This window comes from Drosophila elegans, unplaced genomic scaffold (genome assembly GCF_018152505.1).
Source record: "Drosophila elegans isolate 14027-0461.03 unplaced genomic scaffold, ASM1815250v1 contig_397, whole genome shotgun sequence".
NCBI classification, from domain to species: Eukaryota; Metazoa; Arthropoda; class Insecta; order Diptera; family Drosophilidae; genus Drosophila; species Drosophila elegans.
Window position 1 is genome coordinate 3,898,942 of NW_024545782.1, and position 22,027 is coordinate 3,920,968.

At 40.9% G+C, this 22,027-nt stretch overlaps 6 protein-coding genes across 6 annotated transcripts; 2 read left to right on the forward strand and 4 right to left on the reverse strand.

The window, feature by feature from the left end:
- The first annotated feature begins 61 nt into the window (after positions 1-61).
- On the forward strand, positions 62-16,231 carry LOC108135219 (protein cup). The gene is made up of 6 exons (XM_017255842.2): positions 62-522; positions 2,161-3,015; positions 8,261-8,830; positions 8,886-9,651; positions 10,732-11,526; positions 16,124-16,231. Exons 1-6 carry the CDS (start codon positions 100-102, stop codon positions 16,135-16,137), a joined length of 3,423 nt encoding a protein of 1,140 aa, XP_017111331.2. The 5' UTR covers positions 62-99; the 3' UTR covers positions 16,138-16,231.
- On the reverse strand, positions 5,037-7,184 carry LOC108135223 (probable galactose-1-phosphate uridylyltransferase). Its single transcript, XM_017255853.2, has 4 exons — positions 6,763-7,184; positions 6,197-6,366; positions 5,934-6,139; positions 5,037-5,859 (listed from the first exon to the last, which is right to left on the reverse strand). Exons 1-4 carry the CDS (start codon positions 6,779-6,781, stop codon positions 5,202-5,204), a joined length of 1,053 nt encoding a protein of 350 aa, XP_017111342.1. The 5' UTR covers positions 6,782-7,184; the 3' UTR covers positions 5,037-5,201.
- Positions 13,443-15,014, reverse strand: LOC108135222 (serine protease inhibitor 27A). Its single transcript, XM_017255852.2, has one exon. The coding sequence runs from the start codon at positions 14,841-14,843 to the stop codon at positions 13,497-13,499; it is 1,347 nt and encodes a 448-aa protein (XP_017111341.1). The 5' UTR covers positions 14,844-15,014; the 3' UTR covers positions 13,443-13,496.
- On the forward strand, positions 15,781-16,583 carry LOC108135226. Its single transcript, XM_017255855.2, has 2 exons — positions 15,781-16,058; positions 16,124-16,583. The coding sequence occupies exon 2, from the start codon at positions 16,124-16,126 to the stop codon at positions 16,349-16,351; it is 228 nt and encodes a 75-aa protein (XP_017111344.1). The 5' UTR covers positions 15,781-16,058; the 3' UTR covers positions 16,352-16,583.
- Positions 16,524-19,120, reverse strand: LOC108135221 (protein cortex). Its single transcript, XM_017255851.2, has 6 exons — positions 18,467-19,120; positions 18,278-18,409; positions 17,792-18,206; positions 17,350-17,721; positions 16,965-17,114; positions 16,524-16,899 (listed from the first exon to the last, which is right to left on the reverse strand). The coding sequence occupies exons 1-6, from the start codon at positions 18,584-18,586 to the stop codon at positions 16,637-16,639; spliced, it is 1,452 nt and encodes a 483-aa protein (XP_017111340.1). The 5' UTR covers positions 18,587-19,120; the 3' UTR covers positions 16,524-16,636.
- A 1,846-nt stretch (positions 19,121-20,966) lies between these two features.
- LOC108135225 (non-structural maintenance of chromosomes element 1 homolog) lies at positions 20,967-21,876 on the reverse strand. The gene has a single exon (XM_017255854.2). It carries the CDS (start codon positions 21,700-21,702, stop codon positions 20,986-20,988), a length of 717 nt encoding a protein of 238 aa, XP_017111343.1. The 5' UTR covers positions 21,703-21,876; the 3' UTR covers positions 20,967-20,985.
- Positions 21,877-22,027: the final 151 nt, after the last annotated feature.

Sequence of the window (22,027 nt, forward strand, 5' to 3'; positions counted from 1 at the left end):
TTTTAATTTTTAAACCAAAAACCCCTTATCAACGTAAGTATGGACCATTTAAAAGAGGCTGCGATCGAATCGACTGGTAGATTACAAAGCAAAAGCGTAATGCAAATGGCCGAAGCTAAGCAAGAAAATGGCGCTGGCGCCCTGAAAATTGAGACGGATCAGGCCCCGTGTCACTACCTCTCGCTTCCCGGCGAGGATCAGCGAGAGGATGTGGTGACCCCCGCTGAGAAGGCCAAGTTCCAGTACCCGCCACCTCCTCCACCCCCGACTCCCGTTCAAGTTCCGCCTACATCCAAGACCACCGCTATGACCGCTCCTCTGGAGCACGACGATGACGAGGCGAACTCCGAAAAATGGGAGGATCCCTGTGCCCCTCCCCCACCGCCACCGTTGCCGGCCAACGCTTTCCTGGCTACCGGACTAGGCTACCTCAAGCTGCCCGCATTTAAGCTGAAGGACGCCCTAGAGAAGGCCATCGCCAAGCTGGAGGCCAACAAGCGGGTGCAAAAGTCCAGCCCAGAGGTATGTTCATTAAATATAGAAATAGAAAATAATATATATCTTTTATTAAGCATTTATTTAAATTTATTTATTATTTTTTTGTGTTTTGGCCTACAATTAATTAACCTTTTAGTGTGATCATGCTAAGTTTTCTTTTGTTGCTTTGTTGTTTTAAAATTCCAATCAGTCCGTGTGTCCGTCCGTCTGTCCGTCCGTCTGTCAGTCCGTCCGTACGTCTGTCTGTTCGTCCGTTTATTTCTACGCAAACTCGACTCTCAGTTTTAAAGCTATCTGCATGAAAATTTCCCAAAAGTTGTCTTTTTATTGCAGGTAGTATATACATACATACATACATAAGTCGGAACTAGCCGGATCGGGCGAGTACAGCATATACATAGCTCCCATAGGAACAATCGAAAAAAAACGCAAAACAAGAAAAGAATTGAATTACAATTTAAATTTTATTTAGATCGATCGGTTATAGCATATACATAACATGAAAAAAGGGAATACTAAAAAATGTATAAAAACAAAATTTTACTTTTTTGTTTATTTGAATAGTTCTTTTTTAACATAGTTATGGTTTAAAGTTTCAGAATTAAGCTTTTAGTTTTATTAAAATTGGACGACGATTTCATAAAGCTGCCATTGGAGCGATCAAATCATTGAGCTAAAAATCGTCATAGCTTCAATGTTTTTAAACATATACGCATAAAAAACAAAATGTATATTAAATTTGGGAAATAAATAGCTGCAAGGGTGTATAAAGTTTAGTTGCGGTAGTTTGCTTAGTTTTTGTTTTGTTTCATTTATTTTAATTTATTTATCATTAGCATTTATAAATTTGTTATTAAATTCAGATAAAATCCGTAAAGAAACGCAAGTGTAATCAGCCTAAGTTTGCTTGTGATTCTTTCTTTTTGTAACACTAAAGGTTACATAAAGGTTACATACATAGGCAGTGCATGAATAATAAAGGTTGAGTTTCACAAGTTGCGTTGCAATAATAATAGCAACTTTAAACACATGCTTCAAACTCAAATCGAATTCGGTAATTTAACTTAAAAGCAAAATCAAAAAAACCTCTTCAGTAGTGGGTTTGTTGAAAATACAATGCAAACATCTAATAGTACCTTGTAAACGATAATTTGATTCTAATGTCCTTGCTGAAAGTATTACAATATCGGTTATATTAATATTAATTATTATTTTAAAAATAAAGTATACATATTCTTGAATAGATGTCGACATAGCCATGTACGTATGTTTCTACAAGGTTGGCCTAAATAAGTCATCCGTTGTTTTTTGGAGAGCCAAATTGAATTTGAGAGCCAACCAACATCGTATGACTTCTTTTGGCCCACCTTGTAGAAACTTGGTTTTAAAGCTATTTCACTATTCTGCGAAACATAAAACACTTGCAGTGGTCATACAAATTCATTTATATGCTTTAATATCTCTATGCAAAGTACAGAAAAACTAAATAATTATGTATTAATAATAATATATATATAAAAATCATGTTCGAGTTAACATCCAAGAAATTTGATATAGTCGTTAAATTTGACATTACGTTCAACATCACAGTTTGATCCTCATACTTACATACATACATACATCATGTCATTTTTTAATTGTTGTTTTTATTTTAAAACACAGTCTGCTCGTCCCATTAAAAACAAGAAAGTGGAGGCCATTGAAATGTTACCAAGGCGTTTAAGCCACGAAAAAATAGGCGATGGTCCGATGATGGCCTCCACGTCCACGGCTCTAGTTCTGCATCCCAAGACCAAAAAGCCCGCCGTGATTGTGGAGCTGGAGAGGCGTCTCAAGATTGCCCATTTGCTGGCCAAGCAGAATCGAATTCTCGCAGCCACTTCCCGGGAGGCCATTCCGATGCATGGGTCCTCGAAGCAGCCGCATGAGGACGAGGGACTGTCGCTTCAAGTGCTCTCGGCCAGGGCATCTACGCCGTACACCCAGCCCACCACTATGTTGTCCTGCACGGCCGTTAGCTGTGACCTGGAGCACGACTCTCCAAAGAAGCAACAGGTCAACAGGGACATCGTGCCGGAACAGCAGCCGCGTCAGGTGCAGCAAAAGCGTCCTTTCAGCACGGTAACCCACAAGCCAGGAAGTCTGCGGGCGCCCAAGGCGGTTCGCCATCCTGCCGCTCCAATAGTCGGTAGCAAGCCGGTCAAGAGCTATACGCGCTCCCACCTACTGGAGATTCGCAACGAGATGTTTAATGCCCTGATGCACAGGTCCAAGGAAAGCTTTGTTATGCCCCGCATCGCCACATGCGATGACATTGAACTGGAGGCCCGGCTTCGGCGCATGAATCTCTGGCGCATCTCGGACGGGACGAGATTCCGGACCCGCTCCAGCACCAACAGCTCGAGCCTGAACAACAATGAGTGTATGCCCGCATTCTACAAGAACAAAAACAAGCAGTTGATCAGCGACGAGTCTATCATCCAGAGCCAACCACCGCAGCCGCAAACGGAGTTCCAGGTGAGCACTGATTTTTCATGGGTCTTTGGGTGTCTGATTTCCTTGTTTTAAATTAAATTGTTAAGCGTTTTATACTCTTACTTTTTATATTGTATTATTGGAGGCATGCAATGAAGCCCAGTGCTCTCCAAATGGTTGCTTTAGAGAGAAAACTTTATATGAACCTTAAATTTAGAACAGTGAAATAAAGAGAAAAAAAAATAAAGGCAATGAGGAATTGATTCCGTATGTGAATCTTAAATTGTATTCTTTGTGTATTTGTTTATTTAAGTTATGCATTTTGTTTTTGTATTTGTCGGCGCTGATTTTTAGATTAAAAATCAATTGTTTTCAATAAAAAAAATTTACAAAAACAAAATACTTAATACTTAAATAAATAAAACAAGGATAACCTTTTTTTTTAATACCTAAAAAAATTTCATTCTATATAATTTAAAAATTTGTTTGGAAACTTCTATTAGTTTGGAAACTGTCTAGATGACATTTTATACTTTCGTATCTTTAAAATTCAATTTTTTATTCGCTCCCTTTAAATTTTTAAATGCAAAAAATTTGCGAAATCTCGATTGTTTTGCCATTTTTGTATACTTTTTTAAATTTATTTCAAATCGGAAGTTTAATGTTTTTAAATATCAAACAAAAATTAAATTAAATAACATCAATAAAATCAAGCCTTTTTACTGAACAATTACGAAGCTGATTTCCGAATAAGAAGCTAATTAAATAAATTAACATAAATTTTTTTAAAACTAACAATTGTCCCCAATTTCGGTATCAAAAATATTTCGTGTTTTGTTTGATATCAAAAGCTTTTGTTTAACTAACCTTAAAGTACAACCATGCATAAAATGCTTATTATAAAGATCTGAAATGGGGTGCATTTTTTTACACCGAATAACTCCTAATCGCGAATTTTTAAGTTTTAAGTTTAATGGCAAGAGCTATAAGAGCTCAAGAGAAGACTAATGTCAAGGAAAATAAACAGTCCTTAAAAGTAACTTTCTAACTTTTATAACACGTATGTGTTTCTGTACCTTTAGGCGGTTTTTAAAAGGTCGATTTTAAAATCAAGCTGTTTAACAAAGCTAAAATTCCATGACCCTAAATCCAAGATTTTATGGATAGATACTAATTTTTGTTTTATTATTTTGACAAACTTGTTAGTTAGCCAGTCAGAGCGCAGCCAACGCAGGTTTTTTACAAGTACAAGTGAAACCGATCGAAGCATCACAGAATATTCTCAATTCTGTGGCTTTATATTAGTAGTCACCGCCTTACGCACTTAAAATGCAAGTCGACCTTAATAAATAGTAAATCTAAATTAAAATACATTTTTTCGATAATACCCTTGCTTATATTTCCATTTTACTTAAATAGCTATAATTTAAATAATCAAATGGGCTTGGCATTGATATCTCCGCAATCAAAAAAAAAGCGTAGATGTTAAGTCTCCAGTCATACTTCCACATACTTTCCTAGCTCAGTTTAATAATATTTAAAATATTTTTTGGATATCCCTTTTTGTTTTGCTAATATGTGGTTTTTACACAGAAATTAAGAATTCAATTCGTTGATTGTGTCCTTTATCTACCATATGTCTAACTAACTGACCCCCCTGGCTATACACACATTATTCGCTATGTGCAAAAGCTATATTCATATTACTTTCCCAATCGCATTTTCTCGCAAATCGTACGACTAACCTTAAATAAAAGAAACAAACTTTCTTTCTCTGTGTATAGTCGCATTCCAAGTTCTATATACTTTTCTAAATCTTTGAACTAATTAATTAAAAAATTGAAGAGTCAGATAGCAGTGTCTATTTGTTTTTTTACATATATGTATGTACATACATACACAAAGTATCGGGAACACGGATTTCATCTGTCTTGTCATCTTATTAGGTAACACAAAGTCACTTATTCCTCGGCTTATCTGATAAATCAATGATTGCAATGCATGACCTCTACGGGTCTTTGGCAATCATCCTGATCGCTATGTGGGCCCTCGATACAGTCAAATCATTATTTAATCATATATTTACAAGTGATTGTTTATAGCTATTTAGTAATTACAACGATAGGACTTTAAAATCATTGGGTATTAACTGTTTTTTATTACATATTATACCAATTGCCAGCAGCTGTTTCAGATGGCGGTGATTTTGAAAGTTAACTTAAGCGAATTTATTTCTCCAGGTAATGACACTTTCCATCGACCTCCCGCAATCGCTGGGCTGCCTGCTCAGGAGTCAGATCCCTCTGGGCCATGGCCAGTAGTTCGAATCCGACCATGAACTTGCGTACGGTGGCTGATCGGAGCAGCGGCGGATAGTAGATGGCGTGCAGGGTCCAATGGGCACTGGAGGCATGTGCATGCTCCGGTCCCGTTGGTGCTCCGTGCCAGCCCATCGAGTAGGGAAACGAACATTGGAACAGGTTGTCATACTTTGTGGTCAGCTCCTTGATGGTTACCGCCAGGTTTTGGCGCTGTTCCAGCGTTAGATCGTTGATCCGTTTGTTGTTGTTCCGTGAGATAAGCATGGTTTCGAATGGCCAAGTGGCCCAGAAGGGCACCACCACCAGCCAGTCGGGATTTTCGATCACGATCCGCTCCTGGCGCTGCAGCTCCCGTTCCACATAGTCGGACAGCATGGGTCGCTCGTTGGTGGAGTAGTAGGAACGCAGACGCTCCTGCTTCAGCTGCGGTTCCGTCGGCAAGAACGAGCACGACCAGATCTGGCAGTGCGGATGGGGATTGGAGCAGCCCATGGTGGCTCCCTTGTTCTCGAATATCTGAACCCAGGCGTACTTCGCACTCAGCTCGTTGAACTGGCTGATCCACCTAAAAAGTAGAGATACACATAGTGGGGTTTATTAAGTGTGCTTTCTGATAAAAGCCATAAACCTTGAACTTACTCGTCGATAACAACGACAATTTCTGCTGCACTCATCGTGGGCAACGTGAGATTCGATTTGGGATGGAAGCACATCACCCGGCAATTGCCACGGGCAGGTGCAATTTGGAACAGAGGATCATCGCTGTTGGGGGGAACGGGCACAACTTCCACCAGGGCCGGAAAGTCATTCTCGAACACATAGGTGCTTTTGTAGGCAGGTGTTTCCTAACCATTTTACATAGATATTACAATTTAGCGAAGGATATAGCCATTCCGACTTACAATTCCATTGGGTCGGGTGACTCCGGGGCAAAGGGGATTGCTGGGGTCGAAGTCGGGCAGCTCGTTCTTCTGTGGCTTCTCCTGTTGACCCGACCAGGGGCGTTGTGTTCGATGTGGGCACACCAGGACCCATTGTCCGGTCAAGGGATTTAGACGTCGGTGCGGGTGTTCTGTAAAGTTAAAAAAAATTGTTTTTTAAGTTGTGGTGTTTGAATTATATGCTATTTTAAAAGCTTATTTATGAACAACTTTTTAGTACTTTTTTAAAACACAAAAAAAAGACTTGCAAAAAGTTCTTTTAACTATATAGAAAATGAATTGATAATTTTTTTTTAAAATCAGGATTCTTCGAAGAATAATATATAATTAGTGCAGCACTTAGACCTACTGTTCTGTTGAGCACAGCTATAAAAATTTTGTAATGCCGTCAGAAAATAATAAATTAGGCACTTGAACCATGGTTTTGAAAATTCAAAAACCTATATACTTTAGAGCTAGGAATTGGCTTGGAAATACACCCACAGATTGAACTGATTGGGTTTTCACATGCTCACCGCTTCACTTACCACTGGCCACAAACTGCATCGTGTCAAAAGTCTGGCACTCGTATCACTCCGATCGGGTTATGACTACTGTTTACAGTTATGGTCTGCTCCGCATCCAAACGAATTCACGGGACAGCGCAATGTCAACCTGCCAAGTAGCGATTAGGGGTGCGAGTGCTATTCCAATTCCAAATCCAATTCGTATGCCCATGCCGATTCCAGTGTTCGTACTCGTAGTGCCTAGATTGAGTTTTTCACTCTGCCAAACGCGATTTTACCGCTCTTTTCACTTCACTCTCGCTCTTTGTCTCTCGCTTGCTCTGCGGGCAACCGTTTAGTTTAGCAAGCATTCTGCCTTTTAGTTGAACTGTTTTTTTTTTGTTTTGTTTTATAAGCTTTATTTCTCGCACTCAACTGGCCGTGCTGATATGAATGTGTAAATGTGTTAGTCTGTGGTGTCGGAACTACTTTGTTGGCCATTAGGGATGTGCAAAGGGCGATACAATGATCATAGAGATGGGGTTTTATAATAAATATAAGTTATATATATAATAAGTTTAATAAATAAAGAAAAAATATATACATATGCAACCTCATTTTCATTGTATTTGTTGAAAAGTACAGAAAGGAACCGTTTCCGACCATATGAAGTATGTATATATATTCTTGATCGGGATCAATAGCCGAGTCAATCTAGCTGTCTGTATGAACGATGAGATCTCGGAAAATATAGAAGCTAGAGATTTGGGACTTGGAATGCAGATTCTTGTAGGTCCTAGTGCCAGTATATTTCAAAACGGAGTATGTACTGTCACTCTGAGACATGTTAGACACATGGACTCTATTTCGAGCTAATGTTTTAGATGTTATCAGATGTTCTCAGAATTTTACAATAATTCAAGCAGTAAGCAGTTAAAGTTTTGGAATTTTAACAGCCTTTTCAACTGAACAACTGAATACATCTTTTGGGTTTAAAGTTAGTTTGGTATTTATTCAATCATATTTATTTTACATTATATTTCAATATACAGATAACTTTGCAGTTTTTTAATTTTTTTGTTTCGTTGTTCGAGATATAGCAATGGTTAAATATTTTAAATACCATTAATATGGGTCGACTATATCACATAGCTCCCTTTATAACAATCAAAATATTAAAAAATAAAAATATTATTTTTATCATAATAAAAATATGATAGTTTACAATTTTGCTTTTAAAATCGAAAAAGGATATTATATAGCTGCCACAGTAACGATCGAATGATCATAGCATCAATGTTTTTAAACATATTTGTAAACATATTAAAATTTCAATGTTTTTTATAATATTTCATTTTTTCAATAGCAGAAAGGGTATATGAATTTCGGCTTGTCGAAGTTTGCTTCCTTTCTTGTTATAAGTAACTTAATCATTTTATGTTATAAATTGTAAAACAACCATATTTTGATTTGTAGCTGCAATAGGGGTTGTTCTAAAGATGTTTTAAAACAGTTCTTTATTTAAATTTGAAAATACCAGGATCCGGCTATTGTAAACCAAAGACGTATTGGAAGCGGTCGCTTTAATCATTCGAAGTGGTGTTACAACGACGGCGATTTCCATTCTACGCCATCGTACCACAATGGCAAACCGCAGATGGAAGAGCTTAGTTCGAAACACCAGAACAGCAATAACCTGACGGTCCTGCAATTCTTTGACAATGGCGAGATCAGCAGTAATCCCATGGGCCATTCTCAAGGTCGACCGAACACTCCAGTCATGGGAATGTCTAATAATCGCACCGAGAATGAGACGTTGCAGTCCAACGAGTCCAGCGAGGATCTGAGCCGGGCAAACGAAAACTACGTGAAGCGAGTCATGTCCGGATTCCTGGTTGTTTCGAAACCCAAGTCTAGGGACGTCGAGGATAGGCATCACCGGCGCTACAGGAACCAGACCGAGGAGCCGGAGTGGTTCAGCTGTGGTCCCACCTCAAGGCTGGACACTATTGAGCTGTGCGGCTTCGATGAGGACGAGGAGAAAATGCTCAAGGAAGGCAATAAACATCACCGAGCTGTCGAAATAGAGGGGGAGACGCAAAAACATAAGGTAAGCAGGCGCCAAAACCTACTTCACGGCATAATAAATTCTTCATTTTCTTTAGGTGGACCAAAATAAGTACAAATGGATGCATCCGGAGCCCATTGGTCACAATAAATATATGCCCAAGCACGATGGAAACAACAACCAGAATGTCGAGAGCAAGAACAAGGCTCGGGCCGTCGATCAACATCTGCTAAAAGATGACAAACGTTCAGGCAGTGTCCGTTCGCTTCAGTTTGATAAGTTTAATCAAGGGCAGCAGAATTATGAGAGTGGCAATTATGTAAATCACCAGCAGGCGCCTCAAACGCAGCCACAACAAATGCAGCAGCAAGTAAATACAAATACTAATGATTCTAAATTTATGTCATTCTTCGCCCGCGAGAGGAATACCTCGTCGTCTTCGCTAAACGAATTTTTCAAGCAGGCCATGAACCAGGGGCATGCCAACAATTCGGAGCAGCCCAAGTCACTGAGCCACATGAGTCAGATGCCGTCGGTGGAGCAATTGGAGGCCAAATGGCGTCGAAACTCGCTGACCACTGCGGTCGATTCTGCCAGCAAGCAGTCCGATAACTTTCAAAAGCTGATTGGCTCCCTCAGTGCGGCTAAGCCGCAGCAAAAAACCCAACCACAACCGTCGGCGGTGGGTTGCGATGCCATTTCTAACTTTATTATGCAGCAGCAACAGTACCAGCAACAGCAACAGAAGCAGCACGTCATCATCCAGCAGCAACAGCAACAGACCGCCTTTTTGGCTGGTCTGCAGCTAAAGGCTATCCTCGGACGGGCCGACACCCAATTGCTCCTTCTCCGCTTGACCAAAGGTAAGCTGGAGGAATAAACAACATCTTGGGATAAACAACATCTTAATCTGGACTTCTCGGTTCAACAATTCGGCGCACAGAATGTTGAATCGCATACAAATAAGTTTGACAAATCCGGAAAAAGTCCTAATGACTTCCCAACTTCTTGTGATTTTGTTGAAGTAAATTTACTTAGACTTTAGACAAATTTTTTAAAAGTTCATAATAATATCTTAACCAAAAAATAATTGGAAAACCCGACATTTAAAGAGGTCACAGGGACAAACATGTCTCTCCTAGCATACCTTCACTAAGAAAAGTGTAGATGATAAATTTCAGAGCACTGCACGAATAAAATCCTTAGACTTCTCCAGAAAAAAATCTCCAGTAAATCAGCTTCCAAAAATTTTCGATTCAAAAAGCCTCAGATCTCAGCTTTCGAAAGAAAGGGCTCATTGGAATCATAAGCTCATGGACCTATGGGCTCTAGTAGTTCAATCTTACGATCGGAGCTTAGAAATGTGATGGTTGTAAAGCAATCTGACCAAAGAAATTGGGGATATAATTTCTTTATAGTTAATTTCTATGATAGACATAAACATTATCTTCAATATTCGCCAAGAAATGTACCCTCATAGGAAATTTTTGTATGGGTAAATTAGCTTATGTCAGGAGCTTGGAGGGTTGGTAAACATTTTTACTTAAATTGGAGAACTAATGATGCGAAATCTTCTGAAACTCAAAAACAATAATATTTATCTGTCCTGCGAAAGCTTTTAACGGATAACTTTTAATAAATCAATTCAAATGGAGTGGACTTGTATTGGTACAACTTATTTATTTACATTTAAACCTAGCTGTTCCAGTTTGTGACAGTGGGTATCCGTTAAAAGCTTCCGAAGGACCGTCGTTGGGAACGATTACTTATTACTTGTTCACTTGGTTTGAAAATCAGTTTCCACCCACTTCTTCTTACTATCCCCAATTCCTTGTTCAAAATATTTAAAAATTGCTGCCTGCACTTTTCTTGGGAAAGTCTGCCCTTTTCAATAAAGGATTGCTTGTAACTCTCGATTAAACATTTGTTGGTCTTCCTTTTAGGGGAAATCTCGAAGCACGGACTGCTAGTGCAATTGGCCAACCCACGCTTGACCGACATGGATCGAGAAGCCATCACGGCTGTTCTGCAATTCACCAACACCCAGCAGCAGCAGCAGCAGCACAAACAGCAACTGGACATGCTTTCCAGCACGGTTATTGCCAGCCAACTGCAAAACCTTCACAACCTAGCCATTGTCCAGCAGACATTGGTCGCAAGACAGCAACAGCAGCTTAATCCACAAGCTCAGGCGCCGCAGCAACTGTCTCAAGAGGATTTACAGGCCCATGCCAACGTCATAATGCGAAACGCTGTGATGAAGCGCAAGATGGAGGAGCAGACCTCCAAGTTGGTTAATGGCGGTGCCAAACATGCGGCACAGCAGTCACAACTAAACCGTGATTATCAACGCCAAGCCCGACCGGATGCCGCCTCGAATGCACTGCTCCATGCCTTGATCTCTGGCGGTGGCAATAACCAAGCTTTTGGTCACCTCATGGCTGGACAGCAGCAGCAGCAGCAGCAGCAGCAGCAGCCATCTCATTCAAACAACCGACGTCCTGCTGCTGATGGCAATTTGCGATTCGGCGAAAAGCAACATTTCCAAACTTTCGAGCCCAGCCAGCCGCACTTTCCAACGCAATACAAGCAGCACTACCAACAGTCGCAGCAACAACAACCTCAACAGCCCCAGCAACCGCATACTCGCCACCAGAACAACGCCGGCGGCGGCAACAATTTCACCAAGTCCAAAATACAGGCCCAATCAGCCATTTCGATGCTGCCCAATGGCGGAGGTAAGTCACTATAGAAAATTAGTTTGGAAAATCTATTCTCAGCAATTTAATGCAAGATAGCTGTATAAAAAGGTTACATGTAATTAAGCATATTGGGAAATTTATATTTTGAACGCGGTATTGGGCTCTACATTATCCGTTTCTTAACAACCTTTTAGGGAATCATAGTAAAGGGTAAATCGGCTCGCTTTTCTTTGTGTTGTACTTCGGTGTGAGTCAGACAGTCCGCTTATATCTTAAGAGCAGAGTATATATGCACTTTAATGAACACTTTCTCGAATTATTTGTAAACTGGTTTTAATGACTGCAAACATTGCACACTTTGTTTGTACGTCACCGATAAATTCGCCCAAGTCTCAGGGCGTCAAGATTCAGTTTGGCACTTGAACAAATCGTTAAGGATTTGCTATATTTTCTCAGAAAAATAAGTGAAATCAGCTTTATTATTTGCAAAACATAAACAAAAATAAGTTTTAATAAGTATAATATTTTCAGTCAGAAGTTTGCAACGCAGTAAAGGAGGCATTTCCGTCACTGTGAAGTGTAAATATTTTTGATCAGCATCACTAGGAGAGTCGATCTAGCCATGTCCGTCTGTCCGCTTGTCCGTCCGTGTGTCCTTCCGTCTACGCAAACGTAGTCTCTGTTTTTTAGTTCTTCGACTAATATTAATGATTAAATATTTTAGAATTACGGTTTAAATTTTATCAAAATCAGACGACTATAACATAAAGTTCCCATGGAAATATAAAAAAAAATGAAAATAAAAAAAATTATGTTTTGTAATTTTTTTTTTAAATTCTTTTTGACTGATTAATATTTTGATAGTTCAGAATTACGCTTTTAATTTTATTAAGATCAGAAACGATATCATAAAGCTGCGAATCGTCATAGCTTCAATGTTTTTAAACATATATACATAATCATAATTTTTATGTTTTCAAGAATATTTCATTTTTGCAATAGCTGCAAAGGTATGTATATGAAATTCGCATTTCTTGTTGACTTATTAATAATTTGACAGTTCAGAGTTACTCTTTTATTTTTACTAAAATCGGAAAATGATATCATAAAATTGAGCTGCAAATCATCATAGCTTCAATATTTTAATGTTTTCAAGAATATTTTATTTTTGCCATAGCTGCAAGGGTATATGAACTTCGGTTTGCCGTAGTTTGCTTCTTTTCTTGTTTATTTTGATATTCAAGTATCTTGTACCTGGTCAAATTTTGTTTAATATCAGCTCTTAAAATGTTTTTAAAGGGCAACGGAAATTTTCAATGTGTTTAATATCTATTACTTACATATTTTTTGGAACAAAATGGTTAAACCTTTAGCTGTATTATAAGCCTAAAAAAATGTACCAGAACTTCCTAGACTAGCTGTTTGAGCAAAGCATCAGCAGAACGTAAGTTGGTGGTCAAGCTTTAGATTTCCCGAACAGCTTCTCACTCCCCTGAGTCATGGGCTCTATTTGCCGCTGATTATTGCACAATCGTTTACCCATTGATCTTCCGTTGGATATTGGTGCTATTACGTACGTGGGACATTCCCAGAGCCAGAAGTATTTGCATCTCTCTCGCTTTATGGCGGGTTTTTGCTTTCTATTATTCAAGGTACGACCCGCCCGCCACAAGGCATAAAATATAAAAACAAACAACGACATTACGAGTGGCTTTATCAGCCACCGGAATGGAATGGAGTACAAATGAAATCGGCCAGGGGAAATCAACGACACGCACGATTACTAAAAGCGGGTCAAGAGCACTCTTATAGAAGCTTCGACTTCTTGTCAGGTCTTCAGAGTAGAATATTATTCCTTAAAAAAACATAAAACTTCCACTAAGAAGAACACCCACAAACTATTGTTTGTTTCAACCTCTTATAGTTTTTGCCATCTTGACTATGTAGTCATGTTAGATTTGTTTGTATTTTTATTGCATATTTAAAGATAAAACCGCCTTAGTGACTTAGTTCTGGGTGGTGGGAGTGTGGACCTTTCCGGCAAACAAAATGTTTCCGGTGGACTCCTCCTCGATAAAGAACACAAACGGCCGGTTCACGTTGAACTCCTCGATGGCGGTGCTGCCCCCGAACTTGTTCTCGATCTCGACAACCGTGGCGGCATAGGCCTCCGTACCCTTCTCGTTCACATTGATTCCGGCCTTCTGCAGGATGTTGGACACCTTCACTTTGCCGGCGACATCGGCTCCGCGGGTCAATCCCGGCAGCGAGGCACTATCCTCAAAGATTTCACGCACTCCCAGACTGCGTAGCGTCTCCTTGAGGTTCTGCTGGTAGTCAAAGTGGAACTTGGGCAGCGTTACCTTCACCTTCACCTCCTCCATTGCCCACTGGGCGCCCTTGAGCTCGTCGTTCTCAAGGTTCTGGACCAGTTCATGGATGCCATTCTGTGTGTACGGCAGCAGCACGAACAACGAGTTTTTCCCCTTGTAGGGCAGACGCAGAATCTGTGCCTTTAGCTTCTCCGAGTTTGTGTAGAAGAAGTAGTCGGTCTGCTCCATGTACTCCACCCGCGATTGATCGTCCTTGCTGCGGAAAAAGGCTCCTTGGAAAGTGGTGGCAAACTGGCGGCGCCACAGACCATTGAAATAGATCAGATTGGTCAGCAGCATCACGCTGCTGCGCACATTGTCTGGTGCCACCAGTTGCTGCAGTCTGCCCTGTGTGATGTTGGCGGCCCAGGCATTAATGGCATCGGCCGCCGCCTCCGGGTTGGTAAAGTCCAGGGCCTCCACTTCGCTGTCATAGAAATGCTTCAGCGTGGCCGTGAACTTTTGCTGCGTCTCAATAAAGCTATCCGTGAAAAGCTTGGTGCGCACACTTAGCGTCTCATGCAGCTGGTTTTCCTTTTTGAAAGAGTTTAGGGTCTTGCGGTAGAACTCCCTGACGTTGTTCTGCGACCGGATGTCCGTCTGAGTGTTGGCCAGCTCAACTTGGGTCTGGGTTCCGGCTCCGGCCGCCTCGGCCAGCAAGGCCAGAACTAGTTTCACGGAAAACGGCGAGATGATCACATTCTTGGGTGCCGTCTCGTTTTGCAGTACCGTTTTGAGCAGGTGCCACGAGAAGGGATCGTGCGAGTCGCTCCTGAAGGGCACAAAGGTGTCGATGTCATCGTAGACACCCACTCCACCGGATGGCAGGGGAGCAGCGCCACTGGGCAGCTTGTCTGTGCGGGTCTCGAAAACGCCTTGGGGCGTCGTGGTCGTCGGAATGGAGTTGCCATTGCCGGTGGCAAACGCGCTTAAAAGCAGCGACAGCAGCATCAGTGCCAAATTTCCGCCCATCTTTGTCATTGCCTTACTTGCTTCTTCGTATCGATCTTCTTCTGGCGTTTGCTTTCCGCTTCTTATACGCAGCAAAGCAACTGTTAATGCGGGGCTTCGGGAGGGGGCGAGAAGCGGGAGGGCTCCGGCGAACGATAACCGTTTGAAGCGCCGTTCCAACTGAGAGTGACTGGCGGAGCTGAGCGAACGAGCTATTTTAAAAACCAGCTTCAAGCCGCTCTCTCTGCCCCTTTGCCGCTGCTGCAGTCGCAGTCGCTGCCGCAGTCGCAGTCGGCATTGGCGTTGTCGTGCCTGCACGAGTGTCGTTTTTGTTGGGACTCCCAAATGGAAGCGCACGGCCTACGTCATTATCTCCTGACAAAGAGATGATGATAATGCAGTGAAGAGGAGTGGATGGAACAAACGGGATAGAATAGAAGTAGAATTACAAGCGATCACAAATTCTTCGCAGGTTGTATTACTTTAGTAAATCCGTGCCAAATGTAAATACACCAGTGTGGTATGAACTTTATACATATAAAGTCCTTTTATCATCCCTAAAGCTTATCAGAAGAAAAAAAAACTGTCATTCATACGTACTGTTGCCTTTGATAAAATATATTATTGAAACCGACAAACAACGGCTCGGCTTATTTCAATCATTTATCTAAATGGTTTATGGGTGGTAGTACTAAATATATTTTTACATTTTAATTTGTATTTTTGTTGAAATATCGCTTTTTAATGATCGCTTATTTGCTTTTTTTGCTTTTACGGACTTTTGCATAAAATTCTGTACAATCCAATGACGACTCAGTTTCTTTTACGTCCGCTGCAAATACCCAACGCAGACAACTATTAATAGCTAATAATTAAAATTTGAATTTTAAATAAGCTTACGTTATGCAAGGAAATGTCTGGCAACACCGGCCAGGAACCAGTGTTGGTAAGCGAGAGCTTCCAACAGCTGATCCGAAACCAAATTTCATGCTGCGTTGATGTAACAGTTGCCGGCGAAAGAAACTTGTGCATTTCATGTCAAATAACAAATAAATAAACAGCCCGAATCAACGCACGTGCCATGCAAATTCGTCGTCCGCGTGGTGTCACAGTTCCGCAGTTGATGGTGGTCACGGCAATTGGGGTCCTGGGCGGTATTTACGTTTGGCAGCCACTGATATTGAAGTACAAAGCCGACAAGAAAACAGAAAGCGAGCCTGCACCTGAGTCTAGCACTTCCACAAAGTTAGGATACACCCAAAGTTATAGTTTACCCAAACTAATCGATTTTAATCTCCTCTTACCCGCAGATGAGTTTCATTAACGGCCTCAAAAGATTCGCCACAACGACTGTCGGTCTGATGGCCATCGGCATCGGATCCACCGTACTCATCTACACCACTCATCGTTTCCTCATCAAGCCCCATCTTCTCCAGAAACGTCGCCAGGATGCCGAGGCCTGTGCGGAGTACCTCTTTCAGCAGGAGGGGGGGCACTCCCCAGTCACCCAACCAAGGAGCGGACACAGCGAATATTGAGCGAAGGATGTCAGTGGTCTTATGAACATCTTTACATACCTCTAGCCTAGTGATTAGTTACCAAATTTCAATACTGTTACCATGGTGAACAATGGAATTTTACCTTCTTACCTTCCGTTTGAATGGAGAGACCCATTTTCATGTGTTCATTTTAGAGTAATCAACGCTTAAGTTAAATCCAATGGAATTTTTATGGAAGCAATTTGAATTGAATAAATAATGAAAAGCACAATTTGAACAAAAGACTAGACACATGTAGTACACGTATAAAAACCTGTGAACAGGTCACCGAATTCCCTTATACAGACACAAGGAGCTTTGATTGTTCTTGGCCTGTTGCGCCTGTTTTCGCAGTATGGCCTCTTGCATGTGGGTGGGAAAGAAGTTCCACAGCGAAAAGGTTTCATCTAGGCCGGCCGTGGCAATGTTGGTTCCATCTGGACTCCACATCAGGAACAGAGTGCCGCGATCCTGGTGGGACAACAAGTCAACGACACGGTTCAAGGAGGCCAGGACCAGAATTTCGCACATCGCGATGTCACCATCACCTGCAGATGGTGATCACAATCATGTTTTGAATTAATGAACACGGGTGGTCAAGAAAAATGCTCACCGCGCCGAATAACGTTGACCAGCAACTCGCCCGTGATCTTGCTGAATGTGACCGTCTTTATAGCTATCTTGTCATCCCGGCGCCTGTACAAAGCCACAAACTGTCGGCGTGGGATGTTGAAGATGAAAATGGATGCTGGACTCTGCTCCGCTGAAAAGAAAGGTCTTTTATCAATTGATATCTAATCAAATGCAAGTACTATTGAACGATCAAAGAAATGTAACATATTTTAACTTTGTACCACATTTTGATGAACGAATATTGTCAAACTTAATATTTAATTTGTGTGACTAAGAAAATATTTAATTCAATAGCTGCTTTCTGGTCTAAGAAGTTCTAAATGCCTGTTTAGTTCAAACTAATAAATGATCTGCCACCGACTTACCCACAACCAGGTCCTCACCCGTCCATGGATGCCAGTCGAAGATTATCTTTTTGCCGCAAACTTTCAGCAGGCGAACTTTCAACACGGCGTCGAAGATTAAAATTTGGCCACCCACATCGCTGGATGCAAAATACTTTCGAGTGGGTTCGAACTTGATTTGGTTAACCTTGTGGCGGTGATCGCGGAACTGCTTCAGAGTCCTTAGCTTGGGCATGGCCAGTACGAGGATCACTCCGCAGTAGGTGCCACATAGGAGCTCCTTGCCGTCGTGGGACCATTCGATGCAGCTTATGTAGCCCATGGATTTGGATAACAACTTGCGAAAGGAGACCAAGAACACCATCGGCGACCGCACCTCCCAGAGGTCCAGGACTTGGTGGTGTAGGATCACCGATAGATCAGCAATAGGTTGGAGTGGGAAGTTATAGCTTAATATGCATACCGGGATAGTTGGCATCCATGCATCCGATTGCCAGATATTTGCCGTCCGGCGAAAACTTGAGCGAACTGGGCGTGTCGACGCTAAAGACCATGGTGCTCTCGTCCAGATTGCGCCACAACATGATGTCCTGGCCGGATGACATGGCCACAATGCCGCTGGACGACCAGTCCATCAAGTTGTAGTCAACGGGACTGCAAATCCCGGGCATCTCATGCGTGGCCTTTTGAACGGCATGTGGTCGCGCCCGCGGATTACATGGCCAGTCGGAGTCTGCAGAGTCGCTGTCCACCACCATGGATGGGGTCCCTTGGGCAGTGCTGAACTGGAGCAGGCGGCGCTCCTGGATCCCAAATGTGCTATTGATGTTGGCTATAAATCCGCTTTGCAACCAGTAGCTGGCCGTCAATGTCTCACCCTATACGTCCATGTCAAATCAAAGCATCAGGAATATAGGAATATAGACACCGCCAACAATCCAATTCTTACCGCTTCCAGAATATCCCACTCCTCCCCTTTGCCGATGTATTTCAGGTTGAGCTCGATGTCCTCCCGCGCAAAGCGCTTTGGTATGAACCTTTCACCGCCATTGGACACCGTATGACTCTTGCTTTTATCACCCTGTTGGAAATAGATCTTGTGTTTAACTGGTTTGACTTTGCCTGGCACATCATCCACCTTGTAGGCCGCTTCCTGTTTCCAATTCTGGCGACGCACTTTTTTGAAAGGCGTCAGGGACTTTTTGTCCCGTTTGGAATTTTTATTGGGACTGTCGCACATACTCATCTCGACGAACATTTAAGCATTTCTGTGTGGCTTGCGCCATTTTAAATCACTGCGCGGAGAGCACTTAAATCTTATCTGGGCCTCAGGAGAGTTAAAACAGTTACTTTGAACAGTAAAAATTGGGTAGGGCAAACTATACTGTTCACAGGTATCAACATAGAGTACTTGAACAATACAATATTCCAATATAAACACAGTATTCCATTTTAAAGATTGGTTAACAAGAAAAGATTTGGAAATGATGCTATGCTCATGTTTTTTTTTTTTTTAATTTTACTCAGAAATAATGAAATATTCACTTTCTATTGCGTTTTGTTTATACAGAAATGACTAAAATTACCGTTTCTAAGCTTAACGGCCTACACTAGTGTAACCCACGAAAAAAGGCAATTTTTTGATTGTTTTTTTAAAGAAATTACCTCAGGTGAGTTAAAACAGTTTCTTTGAACAGTAAAAATTGGGTAGGGAAAACTATAATTTTCACAGGTCTCAACATAGAGTAATTGAAAAATACTTAATTATAAATACAATATTCCATTTTTAAGATCGGTTAACAAGGTGTTAATAGATTATGAAAAGCTGAGGTTTGGAAATGATGCTATGGTCATGTTTTTTTTTTTAATAATGAAATATTCACATTCAAATGCCTTCTGTTTATACAAAAATGACTAAAATTACCGTTTCTAAGCTTAACGGCCTGCACTAGTGTAACCCACGAGAAAAAAACAATTTTTTTGATTTATTTTTTAAAGAAATTAATAAGGTACGTCTTAGTTTGAAGATTTTAAATTCAAAAAGATTAGGAAAGCTAAATATATTTCCCCTTTTAAGAACTATCTTTAAACTTTAGACTTTGAAAGCAGTCTCGATTTTAGGTTAAAAATGATTTTTAAATTCTACCAAATGGAAAATTTTAAACCAATCCAAAAGTTCGAAGGTCTTTTTTAAGAAGATTGAGTGTTAATTTGAAACCGATTGGTCAACTTGTAGTCGAGTTATGATGTCAGAAATTTTCAAAAATGTCGTTTCGAGATAATCGCGGTTAAAGTTTCAGGTGCTCTATATAAAAAAATATTTTAGATACCATCTTGCCGCTTTCAGAGGACATTTTTGGAATTCTAAACTATCTATTAGGCAAACAAAATTTGATTTTTAAAAAAAGTTACACTGAACTAGTGTCTTAAACCATTTTTAAACCAACCATTAAAAACGGCGGAAATCCGGGTTTTGATTGATATAATATCAGTCTCTATTTCTGCGAGATATTTTGCTTGCATAGAAACCAACCATAATAAAGCTCAAAAATAAAAATTATTGAACAAAATATAATAAAACCAAAAGTAATGATTATTTTATGATTTTTTGTAAACCTTTTTTATACCCTTGCAGAGGGTATTATAATTTCAGTCAGAAGTTTGCAACGCAGTGAAGGAGACATCTCCGACCCTATAAAGTATATATATTCTTGATCAGCATCACTAGGCGAGTCGATCTAGCCATGTCCGTCTGTCCGTCCGTCTGTCCGTCTGTCCGTCCGTTTATATGCAAACTAGTCTCTCAGTTTTAAAGCTATCTGCATGAAACTTTCCCAAAAGCTGTCTTTCTATTGCAGGTAGTATATAAGTCGGAACGAGCCGGATCGGACGACTATAGCATATAGCTCCCATAGGAACAATCGGAAAAATAAATGAAAAAAAATTATAACTTTGCTGTTTTTTAATTTTTTGTTTAGTTCTTCGACACTTAGTAATGGTTAAATATTTCCGATTTACGGTTTAAATTTCATCAAAATCGGACGACTATAGCATATAGCTCCCATAGGAACAATCGGAAAAATAAATGAAAAAAAATTATAACTTGGCTGTTTTTTAATTTTTCGTTTAGTTCTTCGACATTTAGTAATGGTTAAATATTTCCGATTTACGTTTTAAATTTCATCAAAATCGGACGACTATAGCATATAGCTCCCATAGGAACAATCGGAGAAATAAATGAAAAAAAAATTATAACTTTTCTGTTTTTTAATTTTTTGTTTAGTTCTTCGACATATGGCAATGTTTAATTATTTCAGAATTATGGTTTAAATTTGATCAAAATCGGACGTCTATATCATATAGCTCCCATAGAACTAATAAAAATATATAAAATAACTATCTAATAATTGAGCTGCAAATCATCATAGCTTCACTGTTTTTCAGTATATACTCAAGTAAATCATAATTTAAATGTTTTCAAAAGTATTTAATTCATGCAATAGCTGCAAGGGTATATGAACTTCGGCTTGCCGAAGTTTGCTTTCTTTCTTGTTTTAAATGAATTGATTATATTGTAATCTTGACATCAATTAGTTAATACCAAAGGTATCACAGATTAGGGTAGTAAATCTTTGCTGTTGGTTTCATTCATTTTATTTATGAAGAAGAACTGGTGGACCGTCGAAGAGGTGTTGTCCACAGGTTGCCGCAGGACGGGCAAATGTCGCGCCGCTGCAAGTACGTGTGGATGCACTCGCGGTGGAACTGAATGTGGCAGGATCCGCAGCGGATGTCCCACAATACCAGGCACTTGCATAGCATACAGTTCTTGATGTGCTCTGTGTGGTGGGAGGTCAGGTAGAAGTTCAGCTCGACGAGGCTGCGCGGCCCCAGGTAGATTCTCTCGTCCAGCTCCATGAAGTAGCCCATTTGGGTCCACTTATGGAGCAGTTCCTGCATGCGGCTCTTCTTGACCGGCTTCGAGCTGCCCTGCAGGAGGAGCTCGCTGTAGGCGGCATTCCAGGGGATGTGGCAGTCCTCCTCGGCGGCAATCTTGTCCAGCAGTTTGGAGAAGTACTGGCACTCCTCGGCCGTGAGGCCGGTGCTAGCCACGCTGTCGGGCGTGGCATCTGTCTTGGCGTACACCAGATACTCCTCGGCCTTGATCGGATACTTGATGAAGACCAGCGACTGGCCCAAATCGCTGATGGAATCGTTTATTTCACCCACAAGTGCCTTCACGTCCTCCTTGCTGGAGGGTTTTGAGACCTGGTGTCGGGCGCATAGCGGGCCCAGGATGTTGTCGATTAGCTCGTAGCTCAGGTAGCTGTGATTCTTGCAGGCGCGGACGAAGCCGCGCTTCACCACGTCCATATCTGCTGTACTATCTGTCGGTAGTATCAGGCCACAACAAATTCAAAGCAATTTTCGACTCCTTAGCAAGAAGCGCGCTGTCGCAGTGTGGCCAGATCAGCATAGTAGAGCTGTCCAACTATCGATAACACAATCGGCAACAGAGGTCAACGAAAGCCAGAAAAGAGGCAAACTTCGGAAAGCCGAAGTTTATATACCCTTGCAGTTTTTGCAAAAATTATACATTCTTTAAAACATCTTAATTTTGAATTATATTAATAATGTTTGAAAACATTATGATGATTTGATTGCTCTTGTTCTCAAAATAAAACTTTATTGTTATTTT

Coding starts and splice junctions, on each gene's coding strand:
- LOC108135219 (XM_017255842.2), top strand. CDS start 100: ATGCAAATGGCCGAAGCTAAGCAAGAAAATGGCGCTGGCGCCCTGAAA. Junction 3,016..8,260: donor AGCCGCAAACGGAGTTCCAG/GTGAGCACTGAT, acceptor TGAAAATACCAG/GATCCGGCTATTGTAAACCA. Junction 8,831..8,885: donor GGGAGACGCAAAAACATAAG/GTAAGCAGGCGC, acceptor CATTTTCTTTAG/GTGGACCAAAATAAGTACAA.
- LOC108135223 (XM_017255853.2), bottom strand. Junction 6,140..6,196: donor TCACCCGACCCAATGGAATT/GTAAGTCGGAAT, acceptor TAAAATGGTTAG/GAAACACCTGCCTACAAAAG. Junction 5,860..5,933: donor ATTGTCGTTGTTATCGACGA/GTAAGTTCAAGG, acceptor TCTACTTTTTAG/GTGGATCAGCCAGTTCAACG.
- LOC108135222 (XM_017255852.2), bottom strand. CDS start 14,843: ATGACAAAGATGGGCGGAAATTTGGCACTGATGCTGCTGTCGCTGCTT.
- LOC108135226 (XM_017255855.2), top strand. CDS start 16,124: ATGAGTTTCATTAACGGCCTCAAAAGATTCGCCACAACGACTGTCGGT.
- LOC108135221 (XM_017255851.2), bottom strand. CDS start 18,586: ATGTTCGTCGAGATGAGTATGTGCGACAGTCCCAATAAAAATTCCAAA. Junction 18,207..18,277: donor AGTGGGATATTCTGGAAGCG/GTAAGAATTGGA, acceptor ATGGACGTATAG/GGTGAGACATTGACGGCCAG. Junction 17,115..17,349: donor GGGTGAGGACCTGGTTGTGG/GTAAGTCGGTGG, acceptor CTTTCTTTTCAG/CGGAGCAGAGTCCAGCATCC.
- LOC108135225 (XM_017255854.2), bottom strand. CDS start 21,702: ATGGACGTGGTGAAGCGCGGCTTCGTCCGCGCCTGCAAGAATCACAGC.